Source organism: Thermobia domestica, chromosome 3, assembly GCF_964235325.1.
Source record: "Thermobia domestica chromosome 3, izTheDome1.hap1.1, whole genome shotgun sequence".
Taxonomy (NCBI): Eukaryota; Metazoa; Arthropoda; class Insecta; order Zygentoma; family Lepismatidae; genus Thermobia; species Thermobia domestica.
Window position 1 is genome coordinate 310671350 of NC_137456.1, and position 21406 is coordinate 310692755.

At 34.9% G+C, this 21406-nt stretch overlaps 1 protein-coding gene across 1 annotated transcript in view; it reads right to left on the reverse strand.

Annotated features, from left to right (window-relative positions):
* Positions 1-21406, reverse strand: part of LOC145681144 (toll-like receptor 2) — a 66371-nt gene that overhangs the window by 37639 nt on the left and 7326 nt on the right. The window contains exon 2 of the mRNA XM_081752580.1: positions 14865-15433. Coding sequence (XP_081608706.1) covers positions 14865-15400 — 536 coding nt within the window. The 5' untranslated portion in view covers positions 15401-15433. The remainder of the gene's footprint in view (positions 1-14864; positions 15434-21406) is intronic.

Below are 21406 nucleotides of genomic sequence, written 5' to 3' on the forward strand. Positions count from 1 at the left end.
AAATGAATCAATTACAAAACTAATAACTTTTTATCACCAGGAATGAGGAGACTTATTAATAATAGATATTGGTCATATTATATCTATCTATCTATCTATCTATCTATCTATCTATCTATCTATCTATCTATCTATCTATCTATCTATCTATCTATCTATCTATCTATCTATCTATCTATCTATCTATCTATATCTATCTATCTATCTATCTATCTATCTATCTATCTATCTATATATATATATATATATATATATATATATATATATATATATATATATATATATATATATATATATATATGTGTGTGTGTGTGTGTGTGTGTGTGTGTGTGTGTGTGTGTGTGCGTGCAACTCAAGGAAAACGAGCGAAGTAAGTAGTGGAACGTAAGATTGAGTGGAGTTGACGCAATGTTTATCGTAGGTGAGGTCCAGGATTCGATTTTGCGAATATGCTTCCGTTAAGCAGTAGATTCGTGCTCGCATACCGTCAACAGTAAACACTCATCGTTATAGCACAATACTCGACATCAGTAACTTTAAAACAAACATTATAAGGAAAATATCATCAGCAAGATTTATCACTGCTTTTCTTCTGGTCAGATGCGCGCGCTTTGGAAAGTTGATGCTTAACACTAAAAGTCATAAAACCTAAATAAAGAAAGATATTGACCTGCGAATTGTTTTAAAAATAACTTCAATCTTTTCTCAATATTTTTCTCGCTTTGCACCCCCCATCTAACCTGAAAAATAAAAAAGTTTCTCACTAGTCAACTTTTTAGATATTGCATTGGAATAGTATATGCACTTTCTCTTACATTTTATTTTTTATTTTAAAATTCAAAAAGTTTTTTTGAATGCAAACTTTTCCAACATTGGCACCAAATATGGTATTAATAGCTGTATAAGTTTCATCGTTGTATCTCTTAGAGTTCCGAACTTATGACGTGATATATTTAACGCGACGTTAGAATTTGCCATTAGCAAGATTTCACTCTTTCAATTTATTTCAATACTTGAAAATTCTTCTTGATGCGAGAAAAACAGATTATTTAATAGAGAATACAATGTTCTACAATAATTTATTCATACCTAGTAAAAGAAACAATTTCTAAAATTCAGGCTAAGTTTGGCAACAATGGGCATAAGGAAAAGCATTGCCATTTACTCCTGTACTGCAATCTAAGGGTGGGACGCTCTATAGCTGTTTCACCGATTCACAAATAAATTACAATCCCGTCATGGCCTACCTGGACTGATTTTCACAAACATGCACTAGCCCAGATGAAGAATGGATAGTTTGTATTTCACATCGATCATGTAGATCAACATTGGTAACTTCTTGAGAATAATCCTGTATACAATTTTTTCTATATACGTTTCAGACATGGAACGTCCAATTTTATTTTATACTTGTTTAAAATCCAACAGTTGGAGAAAAGCACCTCCACTTTTAAAAACCAATTGTTTAGTACAAAGAGGATGGCGCGTTATTTTCACCTTTTCGAGAAATTACGAAAAACACAATTCGCTTCCCCACGTTTTTAATGAAAAAAAAAAAAAAAACGAATGCATACGAATAGCTTACAACCCACTCTCTATTCCTTCGTGCAGCGATTGAGCAACCCTAAAGAAAGAGACTAGAGAAATTAGGCCCGCAAAAGTTAAACCGAACGCAAAATATTAAATATAGAATTTCTATTATGAGTTTATCAACGCAAAAAGAAACGGCGGGGTATAAATTTCTCGCTAATATGTGGCGGTACGTCACACAAGAGTTATTAAGTTTTATTTATTTTTATAGATCTCTGATCTGCTTAATTTAATCGTTAGTTTTTAACAAATTAATTACATACTTGTATATTATCTATCGTCTTACCTTTCTAATCGTTATTAACCAGTGGTGCCCCCCCCCCTCATGTCCATGACGCACCATCCTCAATTGCCTATCCGTAGGTGTTCTTCCATGAAAAAAAAATCTTTTCGATTAATTTTTACACCCTCTCAAACATATTTATATAGATTTTTACCCCCCCAAATATTTCAATGACGCAGTTTGCGTCATAGCCCCCCCTTGTGGGCACCCCTGTATTAACTCATTCTACAGTTGGATGGTGCCCTGCCACGTTTCCACAAAGGTGTTCGTGGTACCTAAACGAGGAATTACCGCACCGTTGGATTGGTGGTTTTCCCTCATAATCAGGCACGCACGCATACGTTGAGTATCAAGATCTTTGTGACTTTTTCTTGTATAATTATATGACGATAAGTTTAGTTATATGAAGATAAGTTTAGTTACATAAAGATAAGTTTAGTTATATGAAGGATCCAATCAATTAAGGACAAAACTTCTTTAGCAAACAACGCCACGCCAGGAAGAACAGACGCCGAGTATGAGACGCGCAAGGATTACCAACATTGTCAACATGCATTTTTCATTTTCTATGAATAAATTACTGCAGATATTGGTACGTGGTATCGAACAATGCGACTTACGGCTACACAAATTACTTTATTTGTACTATTGATACACGAACACAGGATTCTAATTAATCAATTAAAAAGAATGATTAAATTAAACAACCAATTTTTGTTAATTTTTAATTTAATTAATTAAAATTTTCAGGAGTCAAATTTTAATTGATAATCGTAAAAAAATCATAACGATTACAGAATTAATAGTTATTAACACAAACTCGAAATAAATATTCTGCAAGGATTTATTTCCGACTTATATCAAAAACTTCTCAACCGGTCCCACAACAGTATTTGATGAACTGGCTTATGTATAAGTATATATAATATCTTTTGTAGAAGTACAAAAGTAAAATTAAAATAAAAGACACATAATTTTCATCATTTTTGTTTTAAATTTTAAGTTTAGTTTTTACATATTAATTATCAGTTTTACTTGAAAGCAGTTACTTTTCGTAATAATATATTAATTTCCCCATGCTCTTAATTTTAGCCATTAAATTTTACACTAACTTTCACAACCCAAAACCAATCCTTACTATATTCGGACTAAACAAATTGATCTGGAAATTATGTTAAAGATATATATCATATAGATGCATTATGTCTATCAAAAAAATGAAATGTTTAAGTTTTACGTGGCACGCTTATGCCGGCTAGGCTAAAGGAGACGGTGATGATGAGAAATTAATCAAATAGTGGAATGAAGAAAGTGGGAGGAAACGGAAGAACCCCGAGAAAACCCACGCACACGTTGTTTGCTCACAACAAACTTCACATGGCGCGAGCTGGAGTCGAACCAAGAACCTCTTCATGAACCACGGGTGAACGCTCCACCACTGAGCCACCACAGCCCGTCTATCAAAACATTGGCCTGAATTAAACAAACAAATAATTATTCCTGGTTATAGTTTGGTGTCTAAAAACTGTAGAAATACAATGGAATGTGGGAGTGTTCGTATATTAATGATAAACACGGTAAGCAGTGCACACTCCACAGTAATTGACAAAATAGAAAGAGTTGATAGACATTTTGAATATAGAGCAATAGAATTAACAAACAAAACAATTAAGCAAACTACTATTGTAGTATATTGCACACCAGACTCCAAAGCGTTTCTATTTTTCAAAAAGATACAACTTTCAAATGAACTTATCTATATACAGTTGTATTATGATACAGCTGTATTATGTGGTGATTTTCATATAGAAACAAAAGAATGAAATACAATGCACGATGCATTCCTCAACACTTTATCAAGTTTCAATTTATATATTACAATATTTGAACCAACTCATTTCACGATTTCTTTCTGCAGTTCAATTGAGATTATGTTTACAAATCTTCATCTAAATTGTTGCAGACCGCTAACTCGAAACGACATTAAATAATCACATGAGAGAAACGTTGTGCTTGACACGTTTCTCCGAAGATAGCAAACAAACTATAAGGATACTAGGGAAAAGACACTAAAATAAACACAAAATAACGAAATTTCTCTCTCTACTAGAAAACGAAAATTTTATAAGTAATTTAAATGTAAGATCTAATGTTAATCACATATACAGATATTTCATTCATAAATTTAAAGTATTATTTGAAAGCGCCTTTTCTTTGTCTAAAGGAAAAATAAATAACACACATAACGAACCGTGCATTACAAATGGCATTAGAATTTCTAGTATGAAACTAAATGAGCTGTTGAATCTTATTAAACGTGCGAATAAGTTAGAAATTCTTGAATATTCTAAAAAATATAAATCCTTGTACAAAAAAGTCATTAATAAAGCCAAGAAGAACTATTACAGTAATAAAATCAACAATACGTATAATAAATGTGAAGAATCGTAAAACATAAGAAAGTGTAAATTAGGAAAGGTATAAGAAAACACAAAAATAGTTACGTATAAAAGACAGCAACTTAACTATAAATGACCTAAAGTTGTTTTTTGAGTGCTTAAACAATCACTTTTATAACGTTGCGGAGAAAGTTATTCGTGCTATATCTACCAAAAGTGACATAAGTAGATTGCAGTCGCTTAAGTATATTAGTAAGTCATTTTTCTACAAAATAGATTTGTACCGGTGCTCAACAGTGAAAACATTTATCATTTATAAGATATGGAGACTTATAATTACTAATGCTTGCCATAAGGTGCATTATTCACAATCAAAATCTTTATCTTGCACCACGGACTGTTGTTCATATTTAGAATTTAATTTCCACTATATATTTCGGTCCCCCTCTGTGGCCACGATTTATGACGTTGAGATGTAGGCTGGAAATCACAAAAACATTGTTGTTGTCCTAGTAATGTAACTGGAGAAATACTCCCAAGTATACTGAACACGAGCAATTTTAAAAAACAACAATAACACAGGATTGCAAATTGAAAAAAAAAAAAAAGTTGTTCTTTGATTAATAGGTTAACTTAATTCTTTGTTCCTAGCTGATTACGAATAATGAATTAGATTTTCCCTGTCACACAAGGTTTTCTTACAAATGAATGTCAAAATTTGGGCCTTCTTCCGTATTCAATACTGCTTTATTATACCTTATTTCTTACCTTCTAGCAGACTAAAGAGCTTATTGCACTAAATAACTGAACATGTTTTGTTTAATGAGAATGCAGACAGACAGAAAAGAATATAAGATTATTTTCATTAAGGCTGGAACCAAGAAATTCAGCAAATTCTTTAGACAACTTTAGATCTCTAACTAGATCATTGAGCTGGCTTTGAGTGAGTGGTATAGGGTCACGAGATGCACTAGGAAGGTTGTAAACTTCATCTTCTATTTCACTACCTTCTACTGAATCGATGTACGAACTAGGATCACTGACAAACTCAAGACTTGATGGAGGTGTCGAACACATAAGTCTGGTCCGTGCAGCACAGGTCTTATTGCAGAGGGAATATTGGGATACACTATCTTTGTCTTGTTTTGAGTATTGTGTCCTATAATTTCACAGGAACAGAAGTAGCAATTGTCACTGTGGTTTTTGGACTCTCTCCACACCATTGGTATTGCGAATGGCATAGATGAGCGCTTACCAGTGTTCCACATAGATCTACACACATTGTGTGGAACCCACGATTTACCTTTATCTCCAAGTTTCATATGGAAGTATACGAAATATGCTCTTCTTACAAAATCTGTAATTTTCTGTCTCTGTTTGCGTGGTACAAATTCACCACAGATGTAACGAATTACATCTGGTCTATTCTTACAACTACGAGATGCCATGGGAACACAGTATTCAACGAACTACAGAACAAAACTAACCTAGGAGATTAACATTTCGTACAATTGAAGCACATTTAAGATTTGCGACAATTAAATATGAAATGTATTTGAAATGGGATAACAAGGTTTGATATAGAAATATTTTAAATAGTCATGCAGGCAACAGTTAGTTAATTTAATTAAACTTCCCTACATTTAAAGCACATTCATCTTTATTACCACCTGGATAATTTCATCACGTGCTAGCGACATCTTGCGTCAATCACTTGAATTACGCTTAAACATGCATACCGCAATCAACACATATAAATCGTGAATTGTAAGAAATTCTTGCGTGATATGAGAAAACTAGTGCCAGTTTTGGTTTCAGCACGTTCAAATACATATAAAACACCCAAATTAAAAAAACAACAGAACCTATGCGGCCTTGTGTAATTTCTAATATTTTAATCACTTTGTAATAACTTAACAGCTTTCCTTGAAATGTTAACGTCCATTCTATGTTCTCACCCTTGACTACACTATTTATGTTGTGTGTTCATTTCAATCTTATATATACTCTTCACTCTTCACATCTTAAGATATATTCTTGAAAAACATTCTCCTGTACATAAATTTTTTTGCTCTAATGTCCCAAATTCGAGCTCTTGCTATGTAAAATTCTATATTATTTACCGAAAGTTTACTGCCAGTGAAAAAAGTTATTTGTCAGTTTATGTTTTGTAGTGAGTTCTACTTTGTCACTTACATTTTACACTTTTCATTCCTATTTACATAGTACTCAAATAATGATGTAAAGCGATTTTAAAATAAAATAGATTTTCTTCTTGCTAAACTTAATTACCCGCGGTACGATATTGTAATACGTGGTGATATAAACATTAACCATCTAAAAACATTCAGGTATGATATTGTAATACATAGTGATATAAACATTAACCATCTAAAAACATTCAGGTATGATATTGTAATACGTAGTGATATAAACATTAACCATCTAAAAACATTCAGGTATGATATTGTAATACGTGGTTATATGAACATTAACCATCTAAAAACATTCAGGTATGATATTGTAATACATAGTGATATAAACATTAACCATCTAAAAAAATTCAGGTATTATATTGTAATACATAGTGATATAAACATTAACCATCTAAAAAAATTCAGGTATGATATTGTAATACATAGTGATATAAACATTAACCATCTAAAAAACTTCGGAGTCGATAAATGAATTAAATCTAATCTTAAGTACATATGGTTTGAAAGCTACAGTAAACTTTTCCACGAGAACAATAGTTAAATCGGAGTCGATTATTGATCAAATAATGACAAATCTAAAGAACAGTAACACAAATTTAACCTGTGAAAACATCGAGGATTCTTTGATCATGATACAGCACAATTTTTAAAGATCAATTGTCTTAAGGGAAACTCATTATCATTAAATTAAGTGCGCATTACAATGCTCTATTTGTCAAAGGAAACCGTAGCTACATTTAAAGCCAAAGTGCAATACGAAAATGGTCTGAAATGTATAACCACAATAGAATTGAAGGTAACATTCAATGGTTTTAGTAACATCCTAATCTTATACTACTTATATTATTTTTCCTTGAAAGATTAAAACTATACGTACGAATGACACCAAAACATGGATAACACAGATCATAAACATTTCGAATATACAAAAGCAAAAGGACTAGATAAAGAAAGTACGCACAACTTGACAAAATCTTTTCATGTACAGGGTAACCACAAAGTACCATCCCCTTGATAAATCCTACTGTAAGTTTTCCCCTTACTTCTTTATAAATGCTAACGTAAGGTTTTCCATTGTTTCAGATTGTGTGAACTGATACTTCCAATTGCAGTTTGAAGAACGTGTTATTGCAATTTGTTGGGTGCATAAGAGAAATCTGTGATCATGTGCTATGCGGATTCATAAAGGGCATCGTTCCACAAAACCATTACGATACCACTGCCGAACTGACAGAAGCTGTGAAACAAGCTACCAGTCAAGTTACACGTGCAATGCTCCGTAAAATGTCGGCAACAGAACCTGGCGGCGTATTATCCTTTCTCATATGCCGGTTTACAGACTGAATCTTTGGACACTTAATATTTCCTATCTCAATAAGACTCTCGAAAGCATTGTTGTTTATGTTATTAAGTTCTTTCCGTGTAGTTATTTACGTACGTTAAGTGGTTTATGTCACTTATTTTTAAAGGTAACGGGACTTTGTGGCCACTCTACATAATAGTTAATACAAAATAGTACACAGATCAACATTCCGTGCAGTGAAACTGATGTGCTAGGAAAATAGAATACACTAATCAGTAATAAAAACAAAGAAAGGTGGAATATTATTAAAAGAAATGAGTGTAAACCAGCTGATCTAATACTTAAAAATAACCGCACCAAATATATTCTCCTATCAAAGTACAAAATATTTCCAACAACTACAACCATTCGAAAAATTATAAAATTCACAGTTTCAACTAAATAAACTAACTTTACAAAGTATAGCAAAAAACTCAGTAATCACAGTTTGTAACTTACACTTTATCATTCGAACCTTAAGATGATTTTTTTTTTTAAGTGTGACGAAATACCAGATTACATAATCGAAAATTGTGCTGATGAAGTATCCACTTGTGCTGGATATTACTTATTTATTTAATTAATCTCTCTCCCTAAGCGCTTACGTCTTTTTGCATAAATTAAAGATAGCAAAGGTAATAACCAGACATAAGCCAAACAAGAAAGATAATGCATCTAATTATCTAATTATAATGTATCTAATTATAGGCCAAATGAGACAATATCACTTTCATCATCTGTCTCAAAATATTAAACTACTTATGGCTAAGCAAAGCACGTAATAAATTTCTGTGAAAAATTTAAAAGAATAAAGCTTGCACAACATGGTTTTCTGAAGGATAAAAATACATCTACTGCACTACGACACATTAGGGTTATTCTGTGATTTAAGTAGGGCGTTTGAAACTGTTGATCATATCTTCTATGAAAGTTATTTGGATATGGCACTAGAGGTGCCTTTAAGTGGTTTGAATCATATTTGTACAAAAGACAACAAGCTGTACACATTTCTCGTTGCTATAAACTAGGCAATATAAGTGACTATAAATCAGATATAAAGGAAATAAAATTAGGAGTCCCACAAGGGAATGTACTAGGACCATTGCTTTTCTTAATGTATATAAATGATCTTCCAAATTCTGTATAGACCGTCTATATGACACATTTTGCTGATGAGAACTCCAAAAGATGTTAATATATTACAATAAAACTCTAAATGATCTACAAGGGTGGTTTTAGGGAAACAAACTCGTGCTGAATGTGTCAAGAACAAAATAGTTTTTCAACCACCGAATAACAAAAGAATAAACGAAATAAACGTAATTCTAGATACTAAAACTCTAAATAGAGATACCACGGTCAACATTTTAGGTATACTATTTGACCAGAATCTCATATTTTACGGTGTAAAAAAAATTGATGACAGTGAGTTTCGCAATTCGCTCATTAACTGATAAAATGTCAATGTCTCCAATTATAACACTATATTATGCGGGTGTGGAATATACTATAAGACATAGAATTATGCTATGGGGAATATTACAAGATCACGTGAAGTTCTAAAAGTTCCAAAGTAAAAAAGAAAATTATCAGAACCATCACACGAAATAATCAAAGAACTAACTTCAAATCGTTATGTGAAAAATTAAATGTGCTAACACTACCATCACTCTAAATACTAGATTGTGTAATACGCGTAAAACAAAATCAAGAAATATCCAAAACTGTAAATGTAAATATGCAAAAATGAAGCCATAATACAAGAGCTAAGGAAAATATACTTCTTCCTTTGGAAACATGGGAAAAATTTCTTCTGGACATCCATTAAATTGTTCAGTCATCTACCTCAAACTCTTAAACTGATTCAAGATGTTAATAAATTTAGGCCAGAAGTAAGAAAAAAATATTAAATAGTGCATTTTATTTTGTCAATGAGTTTCTTAATTTAGAACGTGAACAATAGTCCTAGAATAATTACAACAATTATTGTATCTGTTTTACTTAATGTCATTTATGTAAACAATACTTCCATATATTAATCAATGAATTACAATGTCAACATAATTATGTATTAATCATGTTAATATTTTCTAATCATATTAATGCTTTCTAACATGTTCTATACTAAGATATGATTTGCACATGTATTGATACACGGAGCGCAATAAATATAATATACAAAGGTAACCAAGAAAGTTCTATTGCTTTTTTGTAGATCTGTGTTCAATTGGCCCTCACACTGTGACTTCAATGCGAATGGAAATACGACGAAGGTCAGTTGTTAGTGTGGGTATATCCAACATACTACCTGGTTGTGGCAGTTCAGTTCCACCGTGAACTTGCGTAACGACAGAGTGAACATGGGGTCTCCACAGGGCGTCATAAGGGCATGTATGCTGTACGAGTTAAAACTGGGACAAACGCCGATGCAATGGGTCGGAAGATATACCAGACTTTTGGTGAGGGTGTCGTGACTACGCGGACAGTGCAGGGGTGGTTTAACAAGTTTAAGAATGGTGACGAAACCCTCGAAGATGCACCACGTGTCGGAAGACGAATATATGTACAAAATTAAGATCTTAAGGCAGCAATTAAGGCGAACATTGGCCAGACATGTAAAGAACTGGAACTACAATTCAGTGTGAGTGGAGAAACCATTCGGCTGCACCTCCATCAACTTGGGAAGCACTACAACATTTGTCGATGGGTCCCACATGGTTTGACTCCGGGCCAGAAGGCAACGCGAGCACACACCTGTGTTTCTTTGCTGTCTCGTCTGAGGAAGGATCCATTTCTCTCTCATCTGAGGACAGGGTGTTGAGATGTGATGAGAAGTAGGTCCTGCAGGAAGCTCCATGGCACCATCTTCATTGGTAAGCATCCCATGAACCGGTTCCAAAACAGCCGAAATCAGTACTGCACCAGAAGAAGGTTCTCCCGTGTGTTTGGTGGACTGCTTGCGGCATCGTGTATCAGGAACTGCTACCAGCTGGGCAGAGCATTAGTGTAACTGTGTACTGTCAGCAATTGAGCCGTGTTCAAGAAAAGGTCAAAACTTTGGAGCCAGCGCTTCTGAATCGCAAAGGAGTCCTCCTGTTACAGGACAACGCTAAGCCCCACGTGGCTAGGAAACTCGGGACAATATTGTACGTCTTGGATGGGGAATACTATTGCATCCACCATACTCTCCCGACATTGCACCGTCCGATTATCACCTGTTCCATTCCTTGGACAACCACCTTAGAGGACGCCAGCTCAAATCCCTAGTAGAAGTGGAAAATGCACTTGATACCTTCTTCGCTTCACGGCCCACCAAGTTCTACTCCGATAGAATCCATGGCCTTTCAGAACGTTGGTAGAAGGTCGTCAATGCTGATGGGGACTATTTTTGATCTTTCAGGTATGTCTTAGGTGACATATAGATGTTCGAAGGTGGTGGGTAAAAGAGCGACAGAACTTTCTTGGCTACCTTTATAAAACAATGTATCCTGTTTGAGTTCTGAAAAATAAATAAATGTGTTTAACTTCTTAGTTTTTAATTTGCCCTTGTATCATTTCATCCCATATGTGATCCAGATTCCCTCTGTCTAAGTTGAGTTTACGTTTTACAGTTCTGATGTAGAATTATACAAAGGGTGAGAACATATAATGGACATTAACCACATCTCATGAAAAGTTGATACAAGTTATTAGGAAGTAACTGAAAAGTAGTGTGTAAGTTAAAATTGTGCGTACTCAATATTAGAATTAGATTTCTGTCCTTTCGGCATCTATGACCATGTTAGCCCGTCACATATGAGGGATAACGTCTCTCGTCGATCACACTGCCCGCGGAATTGGAGAGGAAGAAAGGAGTGGATAAGTAAGAGGCTCGGCACCATTATGTTAGGTATGATTCCGGGATTTGCCTGGTATGAATGAGAAAAATCCAGGAAAATCTCACTCAGGATGGTTGGCATGAAAACGCTGTTACAATTTTTCAACTGACTGTCCCCATCGGGAATCGAACCTGGGACCACTTGCACCAAAGGTGAGAGCATTAGTGACTACGCTAGGCGGGCCCATGCGTATTTGGAATAGTTGGGGGTATTTCATCAGTTACAGGACTAGGAGAACGACAATAGTTTTCTGGTGATTTCTAGCCTACATCTTAACGCCACGAGTCTATTGCCACAGCGGCAGCGGAAATACATCTATATCTATATCTATATCTATATATCTATATCTATATCTATCTATCTATCTATATCTATATCTATATCTATCTATCTATCTATCTATCTATCTATATATATATATATATATATATATATATATATATATATATATATATATATATATATATATATATCGGGTGTTGCAAAATAAGTGTTACAACTCTTGGGAGGTGACTCCTGCCACTCAGACAAGAAAAAAAGTTCTCTGGAACTTTCGGCTATCGGACATAGTTTCAGATCTACAAGGTGCCGAAAGCGTGGGAAAATGACTTTCGGACGCCAATAGTTTGGAAACTATCCAACGTAAAGAGGGCGGGTAAAAAATTTACTGAAGAAGTCATGCCTGCTGGATTGAATTTTGCATGTTTCACAATTCTACGATGCACGCGCAAGGGATTCTCCAAAGGAACGTAGGGAGTCCCGGTTAATCTGCCAAATTAAAATTGGTCTAAATGGATATGAATTGATAGATAACAATAATTCGTTTGTATTAAGTCGATATCTGGAACAAATACAAAATGGCGGATACCTTCATGCCTGTTGTGGGTGGTTGCATAATCGCCAGGTACGGACGCTGACCAACAGTGACGTTCTGAGTATTAAGTGTAGCGAATTTGTACTCAAATGCTCTAGAAAGACATCTGGAATGTCGGTAGAGCACAACAGATGAAGAAGGGTGATTTACATGTGTGGAGACACTTAACAAAAAATGCTCAGAAATGCACTCATACTAAGTAAACGTGAGTTCAAAGCGTCGGAAATGTAAGGAATAGCATCAAGAACATGAAAGCCATTGCCAATTCACCAATAATATTCCCTCAAACCGATGAAATATGATGTGCACGGTTGCATACCAATAAAGATGCAAGAACTGAGGCCAAGTTGAAATTGTGCGAGGGGATTCATTAAGAAACTGGGTAAACTAAAGGAATGTCTCTAGTGGGATCACATGATCGATATTGAAATGTGGCCAATGTGTGTGTGGATATCAACATGTAGCTAGTGGACAAATGACATGTCCCACTACTGCTGGAACACCCCCCAGGAGCGAAAAATAGGAAAATAACGTTGTAAATTCTGCTATTACATCTGGTGCACTTTTTGGTAGAACGTAACTAGAACACGATTGAATTAATGTCCCTCTTTGTTTGGAACATTGTCCCACATGCGACACATATGAAAAGAAATCTCTTAATCAATGTTTCAAATTCTGATAGAGCGTGAAAATAACAAACTTGTATCATGTCCCACGTCCTCTGGGACATATGACGTACTCGAAATATAGGAAAATACCTCCAGCAATTCGTATCTTACATACAGTGCACATGCCAAGACAAAGACGAAAATGAACCAATTTGGCACACGTATCACTACTGCTGGAACACCATACATATGGAAAATAAAACGACATGAGAGATAGGAAGAAACGTCTTAAAGCTCTGATTGTTTACAACTGTGCAGTAGAAGTAACAAAAGGAAACATAGAAGCATGTCGGGAGGCTGTACAAGAGCGCTTGCCAAACAAAGTGGGTACTCCTCAAAGAAATGAATACAGTGAAAGTGAGGCACCCTTAATGCCTCAGGCCTAGAGCGCTCGCTTTCGCTCGCGTGGTCGCAATTTCCAGTCCTACTGGGAGCCCACGGCCTCAGATTCAAGACCCGAGTAGTTATTTTCCTATTTTTCGCACATGGGGCGGTGTCTCAGCAGTAGTGCGACACGTTGACATTTGTCCATTAGCTACATGTTGATATCCACACATACATTGGCCACATTTCAATATCAATCATGCGATCCCACTAGTGGCATTCCTTTAGTTTACCCAGTGTTTTAGTGAATCCCCTCGCACAATTTCAACTTGACCTCAGTTGTTGCATCCTTATTGGTATGCAACCGTACATATCATATTGCATCGGTTTGAGGGAATATTATTGGTGAATTGGCAATGGCTTTCATGTTCTTGATGCTATTCCTTACATTTCCGACGCTTTGAACTCACGTTTACTTAGTATGAGTGCATTTCTGAGCATTTTTTATTAAGTGTCTCCACACATGTAAATCACCCTTCTTCATCTGTTGTACTCTACCGACATTCCAGATGTCTTTCTAGAACATTTGAGTACAAATTCGCTACACTTAATACTCAGAACGTCACTGTTGGTCAGCATCCGTACCTGGCGATTATGCAACCACCCACAACAGGCATGAAGGTATCCGCCATTTTGTATTTGTTCCAGATATCGACTTAACACAAACGAATTATTGTTATCTATCAATTCATATCCATTTAGACCAATTTTAATTTGGCAGATTAACCGGGACTCCCTACGTTCCTTTGGGGAATCCCTTGCGTGTGCATCGTAGAATTGTGAAACATGCAAAATTCAATCCAGCAGACATGACTTCTTCAGTAAATTTTTTACCCGCCCTCTTTACGTTGGATAGTTTCCGAACTATTGGCGTCCGAAAGTCATTTTGCCACGCTTTCGGCACCTTGTAGATCTGAAACTATGTCCGATAGCCGAAAGTTCAAGAGAATTTTTTTTTCTTGTCTGAGTGGCAGGAGTCACCTCCCAAGAGTTGTAACACTTATTTTGCAACACCCGATATATATATATATATATATATATATATATATATATATATATTATATGTCTATATCTATCTATCTATGAACAACAATCCGTGATGCAAGGTAAGATTTTGATATGTTTTACAACACAAACAAAGACTTCATGCGAAAAAGTAATAACAGTTTTGAAGACAATCCGTTGTTAACTACGCTTCTCTATTTTAGATGAAGTTTGAATGTAACTTACTTGTCATTTTCCCAGCATGTCCGATTTAAAGTCATGATTGCTACTGGTATATCGCCTGTAAACTCAATATCCACTTCTAAGTCACGCCAAGTAGCAAGTAATAGCGTCAATAGATCAGGAAGGCCAAATCGTATATATCTCGTGTCAAGTACACCATCGAACTTCGTAATAACGTCTTTTTTTATTCCCATACACCACTGGACTGTATCACCAGCGTTGTCGGCATCATATTGTTCAATGTAATTGAATATACTATCAAACTGAACAGCTTGTGATACGCTAACATTTATTTCTGATTTCTCTGCTACGGAATACACAATACATCGTATGTCAGTTTCGTTGACAAAACTGCATGCTGTCACATTGGTTGTTTGGGAAATGTTAGCTTTCAGGCCTTCACATGTGTAAGGATTATCGAGTGTTGGCGCTGCGTATATCTCACTTCCGCAGGATAAAACATTAAGTAAATATACAATTTTCATGAAACACAATCCGCTGCAGATACATCCTAATACATTAGGGAAAGTCATTTCCATTCCCTTCCATAAATGATCGTTAGTTCAGAATACCTGCAATAAGAAAAGAATATTAGTTTCCAAATTGAAAACAATATTAACCCTAGGAACACCAAAGGCGGGTCCTGGAAGGCTCACAAATTATCTTTGTCACATTTTGTAACATTTCTAATTGGATAAAAAAATCATTTCTAATTGAATAAAAAATCTGAATAAAAATGGTATCGTCAAGCTTGATTCCATTCATTATGAAACGAACTTGCTTATTTTTTGGTGTTTTGTTTTCTCTACTTATAAATAAAAAAAAAGCATTGTTGGCCTCAGAGTAGTACAGCAAACCACAAAAGTATCTCCCCTCCCCCTAAGTGCTCTAATTCCATTACTTGGTGTACAGATCATTTGCAGTTGTGAGAACGCCTGGACAGATGCAAGCCAACTTACACGTAACTTTTCTCGATACTGACAGCAGTTAGTAGCACTGAGTCAGGTCTTTATGCAAGTAAAATGTGAGTAGATGATGCACAAAACATTTTTCCATTCTTAGATGAATCTCTCTGGTTCAGAGCATGTTGACCAATGAACACCATATATTAATCTCAATATTGCTGTGTATGTAATGTATTATTCATTATATACTGTATATTCAAAGAAATAAAAAAACCCTTATCACACATGAGTCAGAAAGTGCTTGAAAATAGACGAAAATATCAAACCTAGAACAACTGCTGGAAATAAGTTTGTAAATCACAGACCTTCTTCAATGCTCCTTATTCCAACATCTTTTTCTTTCTAGGGAAGAGAAGATCTTGCTTGTCATACTATGTATTGAAATTGAAATTGAAACAATTGAAAAAGTTTCAACCTGGCTGGGATTTGAAGCCGGGTCTACCGAGTGGAAGTTCAATGTGCTAACCACTCACCTACCGCGCCACTTCATCTTCCACCCAAACTAATACCTAGTTAAAATCGTTTCATGGAAGAATATACACAAGATACTAATGGTTATGTGAGTGTCTTAATGATTTACTCGGAATTTCCTTGTTTAACTCAAAAACAAGTTATATAGACGTTCCTCAATGAGAAAAATATCACGAAACGTTCTTCAAGTTGAGGCTACGTCATCGGTTTCAGGGGTGGTCCCGATTTACATTACATTTCTTCTTTACCATAACTTCTAATTTCCAAACAGGGTGTCTACTAAAATTCCAAAATTAAAAATTTCATGACCTTTTCCTTCCCAAACCACAAAATTTAGTAACATTCTCAAGAGCGAATTTGAGTGCGAATTGGGCCGAATTTTCATGCATGCGATAGAAGTGTGGTTTGTTTGCTTGGTAGCATCTAAAGCCGACCAGAGACATTTTTGGTGGTGAATTTTGACGTTTTATAGAACAAAAGTTTCCTATCTACACATATATTTGCACAGATAAAAAAAACATGACCCAAAAGCTAAATTTCGTGACTTTTTCTTGACTTTCATTACCGTTTTTTGATTTCGTGACTTTTTCATGACTTTCGTGACTTTCGTGACCGATAGACACCGTGAAAGAAGAAAAGACGACAGAAATTACTTTCACATTCTTTGAGTTGTATCAGCACGTGTAGAAAAAGACAGTTCTAAGTTTATGTTCCATAACAACTAGTTTATTTTCTTATATTCATATGAAGAATTCATGGCAAATTGAAACCAGTGGCACTAGTCGAGTGATCTCGGGCGTTCGGCTTCTGATTATCAGGTGCAATCCACTAGGGGTTCGGATTCCTCTGAAGAGCAAGATCGGAATTTTAACTGTCTTTGGTATTTCTGTCTACGTGTCCCTGTAGTGTTTGGAATACGTCGGAAAGGACATGAGGTGCCAGTGGCGAACAATACCCTGGTTGGGGCGATTTGTGAAAAAAAAAATGTAAAAGCAGGAAACTCCCATTGCAGCTACCTGGGTTCAAATCCTGTCGTGGCAATTATTAATTTTTTGTATGGGAAGGTCCGCGTGAATCTATAATAATAATAATAATAATAATAATAATAATAATAATTATTATTATTATTATTATTATTATTATTATTATTATTATTATTATTATTATTATTATTATGCGTATAATTATATGACTGCAACTATCGCCGATCATTAGAAAGTGAATATGGGAGAACTACGAAATAAAGTAAATAGACGCGCGTAATTTTATTATAAAATTATATGGCGAACGCATTTCATCTGATCCCAAACGGTTATCGTCGAATTTACACGGTTACAGAAGCACTCTTGATTAGCCAAATTAAAAAGACCTCAATGATTTATTTCTTTCCATGCGACGCACAGTGGGGCGAAAACGCAAAAGTCTGGCCAAAATATAACTATATTCAAACTGAATGAAACTTAGCATTAAGGGGTTATTGAGGTTGCTGATTACGAGTCTGCAACTAAAGTTGATAAAAACAAAATAACGGATCCAAAATGGTAGAATAAAAGTTGCAAAAGTCGAAAAACTCGTAGAAATGTTCTCAAAGTGGCGATAAAGGGGTTATTGAGATTGCTGATTACGATTCTGCAACTAAAGTTTAAAAAAACACACAATGGCGGATCCAAAATGGCGGAATAAAAAGAATGTCAACATGCTTTGTAATTTTCACAATGTATCTTTAACAACATTCACTTTTTTCACATATTTTGATGAACAATTCCTTGTTACTTTCTTATTTATTAGAAATATATTATTACTTAAATGACACAAATTATTGGTATTTGGTTCGGTTATGATAACTGCAACGGCTTGTCACTGTAACATTAAATGAACAATAATTAACATCAACACGCTTCGTAATTGGCACGTTTTGGCAGCTACGTTTTTCTCGACAGTATTAATTAATATTCAGACTACCATTCTACAAAATATGAACATGGTGCACGAGGTGCACATAATGTTTTCAACGCTTTAAGTTAAAATATATAAACAATGTAAAAATTTTGCCTGACTTGCGATTCAAATTATAAATTATTACATCATTATTATTAATTTTTCACTTGATACACTTATTCTACTTACCAGTACGATATAGGAAAACTTTACAGATTTAAAAACTATAAACGCTTTCGAAAGTTACACCCGTTTCAACGGACGCGTCACAATTTTTCTATTGTTCTCTACGCACTTGACCTGCTGAAGGGTCTACTTAAGAGTGGCTCAGGTAGTCGGAATAAAGTAAGAACCCTATTCTATTTATGGATTTGGGCCCTTCTAACATCAATCTAGCAAACTACATAAAAAATTCCTATATTACTAACTTTCGTTTTTTTACTTTTGGCCAGCTTTTTGTGTTTTCGCCCCACTGTGCGACGTCTTCTTCATCGCCTCCGTGCCGAAGTCGGAAGAACACTCGCCTTCGGGTCGTAAGGTTGTTGGTTCGCGACCGCGTCAGGATACTTTTTCTTTTTAAGTGTTTTTAGACTCACTGTAATGTAAAAAAATCACGTATATAGGAGATTTAACATATTTTGGGGGAGTAATTTTGTGGTTCATTGGCGTTTCGTCACGTCTCTACCGCTGGTGGAACGCTGGTGGTATAATTTTCAAAACAGAAGTGGGGCCACAGCCAATCGTCGCTGCGGGGCATCTAATTTTTGCCAAAAGGTTTCTAGTTGCTCATCGCAGGTCCACCGACGCTTTCAGCTTGGGATAGCTTGACTTTTAGGTTGTTTACATGATGTTTTCTTTTTTTACCTTTCACAAAAAAAAACTTCCATACAAAATAACGTAATAAACAGAAATATATATATATATATAAAAAGTACGTTTGAGTGTTTGGACGACACAACGCGTCTTCGAGGGCCAACTGTTAGAGAGTTTTATTTCCCCAATATCGAGTAATCTGGATAAAACATTGAACTCGACAATCTGCAATGTATATTACTGGCTCGTGAAAGAATATGATTATAAAGACATACTGGAAGAGATGTATTTAAACTGTAGTTTCACATAACATTAGCCTCAATGCGTACGCAGGACGTTAAACTTCCTCATATCTAAATGCTGCAACAATATCCACTAATACTACTTCAATCACTCATTTTCAACAATTAACTTTGTCAATTTAGATTTGAATTATTTTGGCTATTGTTTCTACATAACTCTACTTTATTACGACCGAAACAAAGAGTTTTACAACATTGAAATAGTAAAAGTGTGCAATTTGCTTGACACTTCACACAAAGTTCCCCCCTTAATTGACAGCGGTCTTAGAGTAGGAGGATAAGCGTTGTTTCACATTCCGGTGGCCCTCGGTTCGATTCCCATCGTGTAATTAAAGGAAATTTTTATTATTTGTAATGTTGATACTTCCAATGTAAGATAACGTAGAATATATTCAATTTCTCTCGGTTTTAGTGTTGATAAGACTTTCTTCAGTGCACTCGCAATACAACAGTGGCCTACAAGATGACGTCAGCAGTATTAACCTTGCTTCGTACTGTCTGGGAATGTAACGTGTTTTGCGAACAATTGATGAGTACGTAAGGCATATCGTTAGTATAAATCAAAACTACGACTGATCAAAAACAAGGTTATTATTTCACAGAAATTGCTTGTTTCTACTACTATTACTACTACTGCTAGAAATGTTAATATTTTAAGCAATTCACCATTTCAGATACGTTCCATCCCAACAAAAAGACTTCAAATTGAATAACTAAGAACTTATGTATGTAGCCAGGTCTCAACTTTCCAATAATAATAATAATAATAATAATAATAATAATAATAATAATAATAATAATAATAATAAAGGAATAACAGAATTAGAATAGTAATCACGTAAACAATTAAGATTAACAATTACGATTAAGAAAAATATAATTGCCACGACCGGATTCGAACTCGGTTCTCTGCCATACGAGTTTCATAATTTGCCAATCTACCACAAATTCCTCATACAAAGATTAAAAAAATAAACTAGTAGTTACGGAAGATAAAATAGAACTTTCTTTTTCTACACGTGTTAATGCAATTCAAAGAATGCGAAAATAATGTCTGGAGGCTTTTATTCTTGGGAAATTAGAAGTTACGATGAGGAAGAATAGTAGTAATGTAAATCGGGAGCAGTTAAAAACGATGAGATACCCTCAACTTGAAGAACGTTTCGTGATATTTTCCTCATTGACGAAGGTCTACATAACTTGCTTTTGAGTTAAAGAAAGAAATCTCGAGTAAATCACTGTGACACTCATAAGGAACGTCAACTTATATGAGTATTAGTATTTTGTATATTCTTACATGCAAAGATTTTAACTAGCTAGTAGTTTAGATGAAAGATGAAGTGACGCAGTAGGTAAGTGGTTAGCGTATTGAACTTCTATTCGGCGGCCCCGGGTTCGAATCCCGGCCAGGTTGAAACATTTTCAAATGTTTCAATTTCAATTTCAATACATACTCAGTATGACAAGCATGACCTTCTCTCCTCCAAAAAGAAAAAGATGTTGGAATGAGGAGAATTGGAGAAGGTCTCTCAATAGAGGCAATCATTTACAAACTTATTTCCAGCAGTTGTTCTAGATTTGATATTTTCAGTTACTTTCAAGCATTTACTGATTCTTGCGTGGTCAGTATTTTCATTTCTCTAAACATACAATATATAAAGAAATAATACATTACACAGCAATATAGATTAATATATGGTGTTCTTTGGAAAACACGATCCGAACCATAGAGATTCATCTTAGAATGGAGAACTGTTTCGTTAGTCACCTACTTTACAATTTTACCCGCATAAACACCTGGATCAGTGACGAGAAAATATACGTGTAAGTTGGGTTGCATGTATCTAGGCATTCTCACAACTGCAAATTACCTGGACCCCAAGTAATGGAATTAGAGCACTTAGGGGAGGAGATACTTTTATGGTTCGCTATACTAAGGGGTTATTTACCGCATACACTAACAGTTATTTCAGTGTTTTGACAATTTATTTTATTTTCCTTTGAAACAATTTTGGTATTACAACATGCAAGGGCATTCTGTTTGCATTAAAAGTAT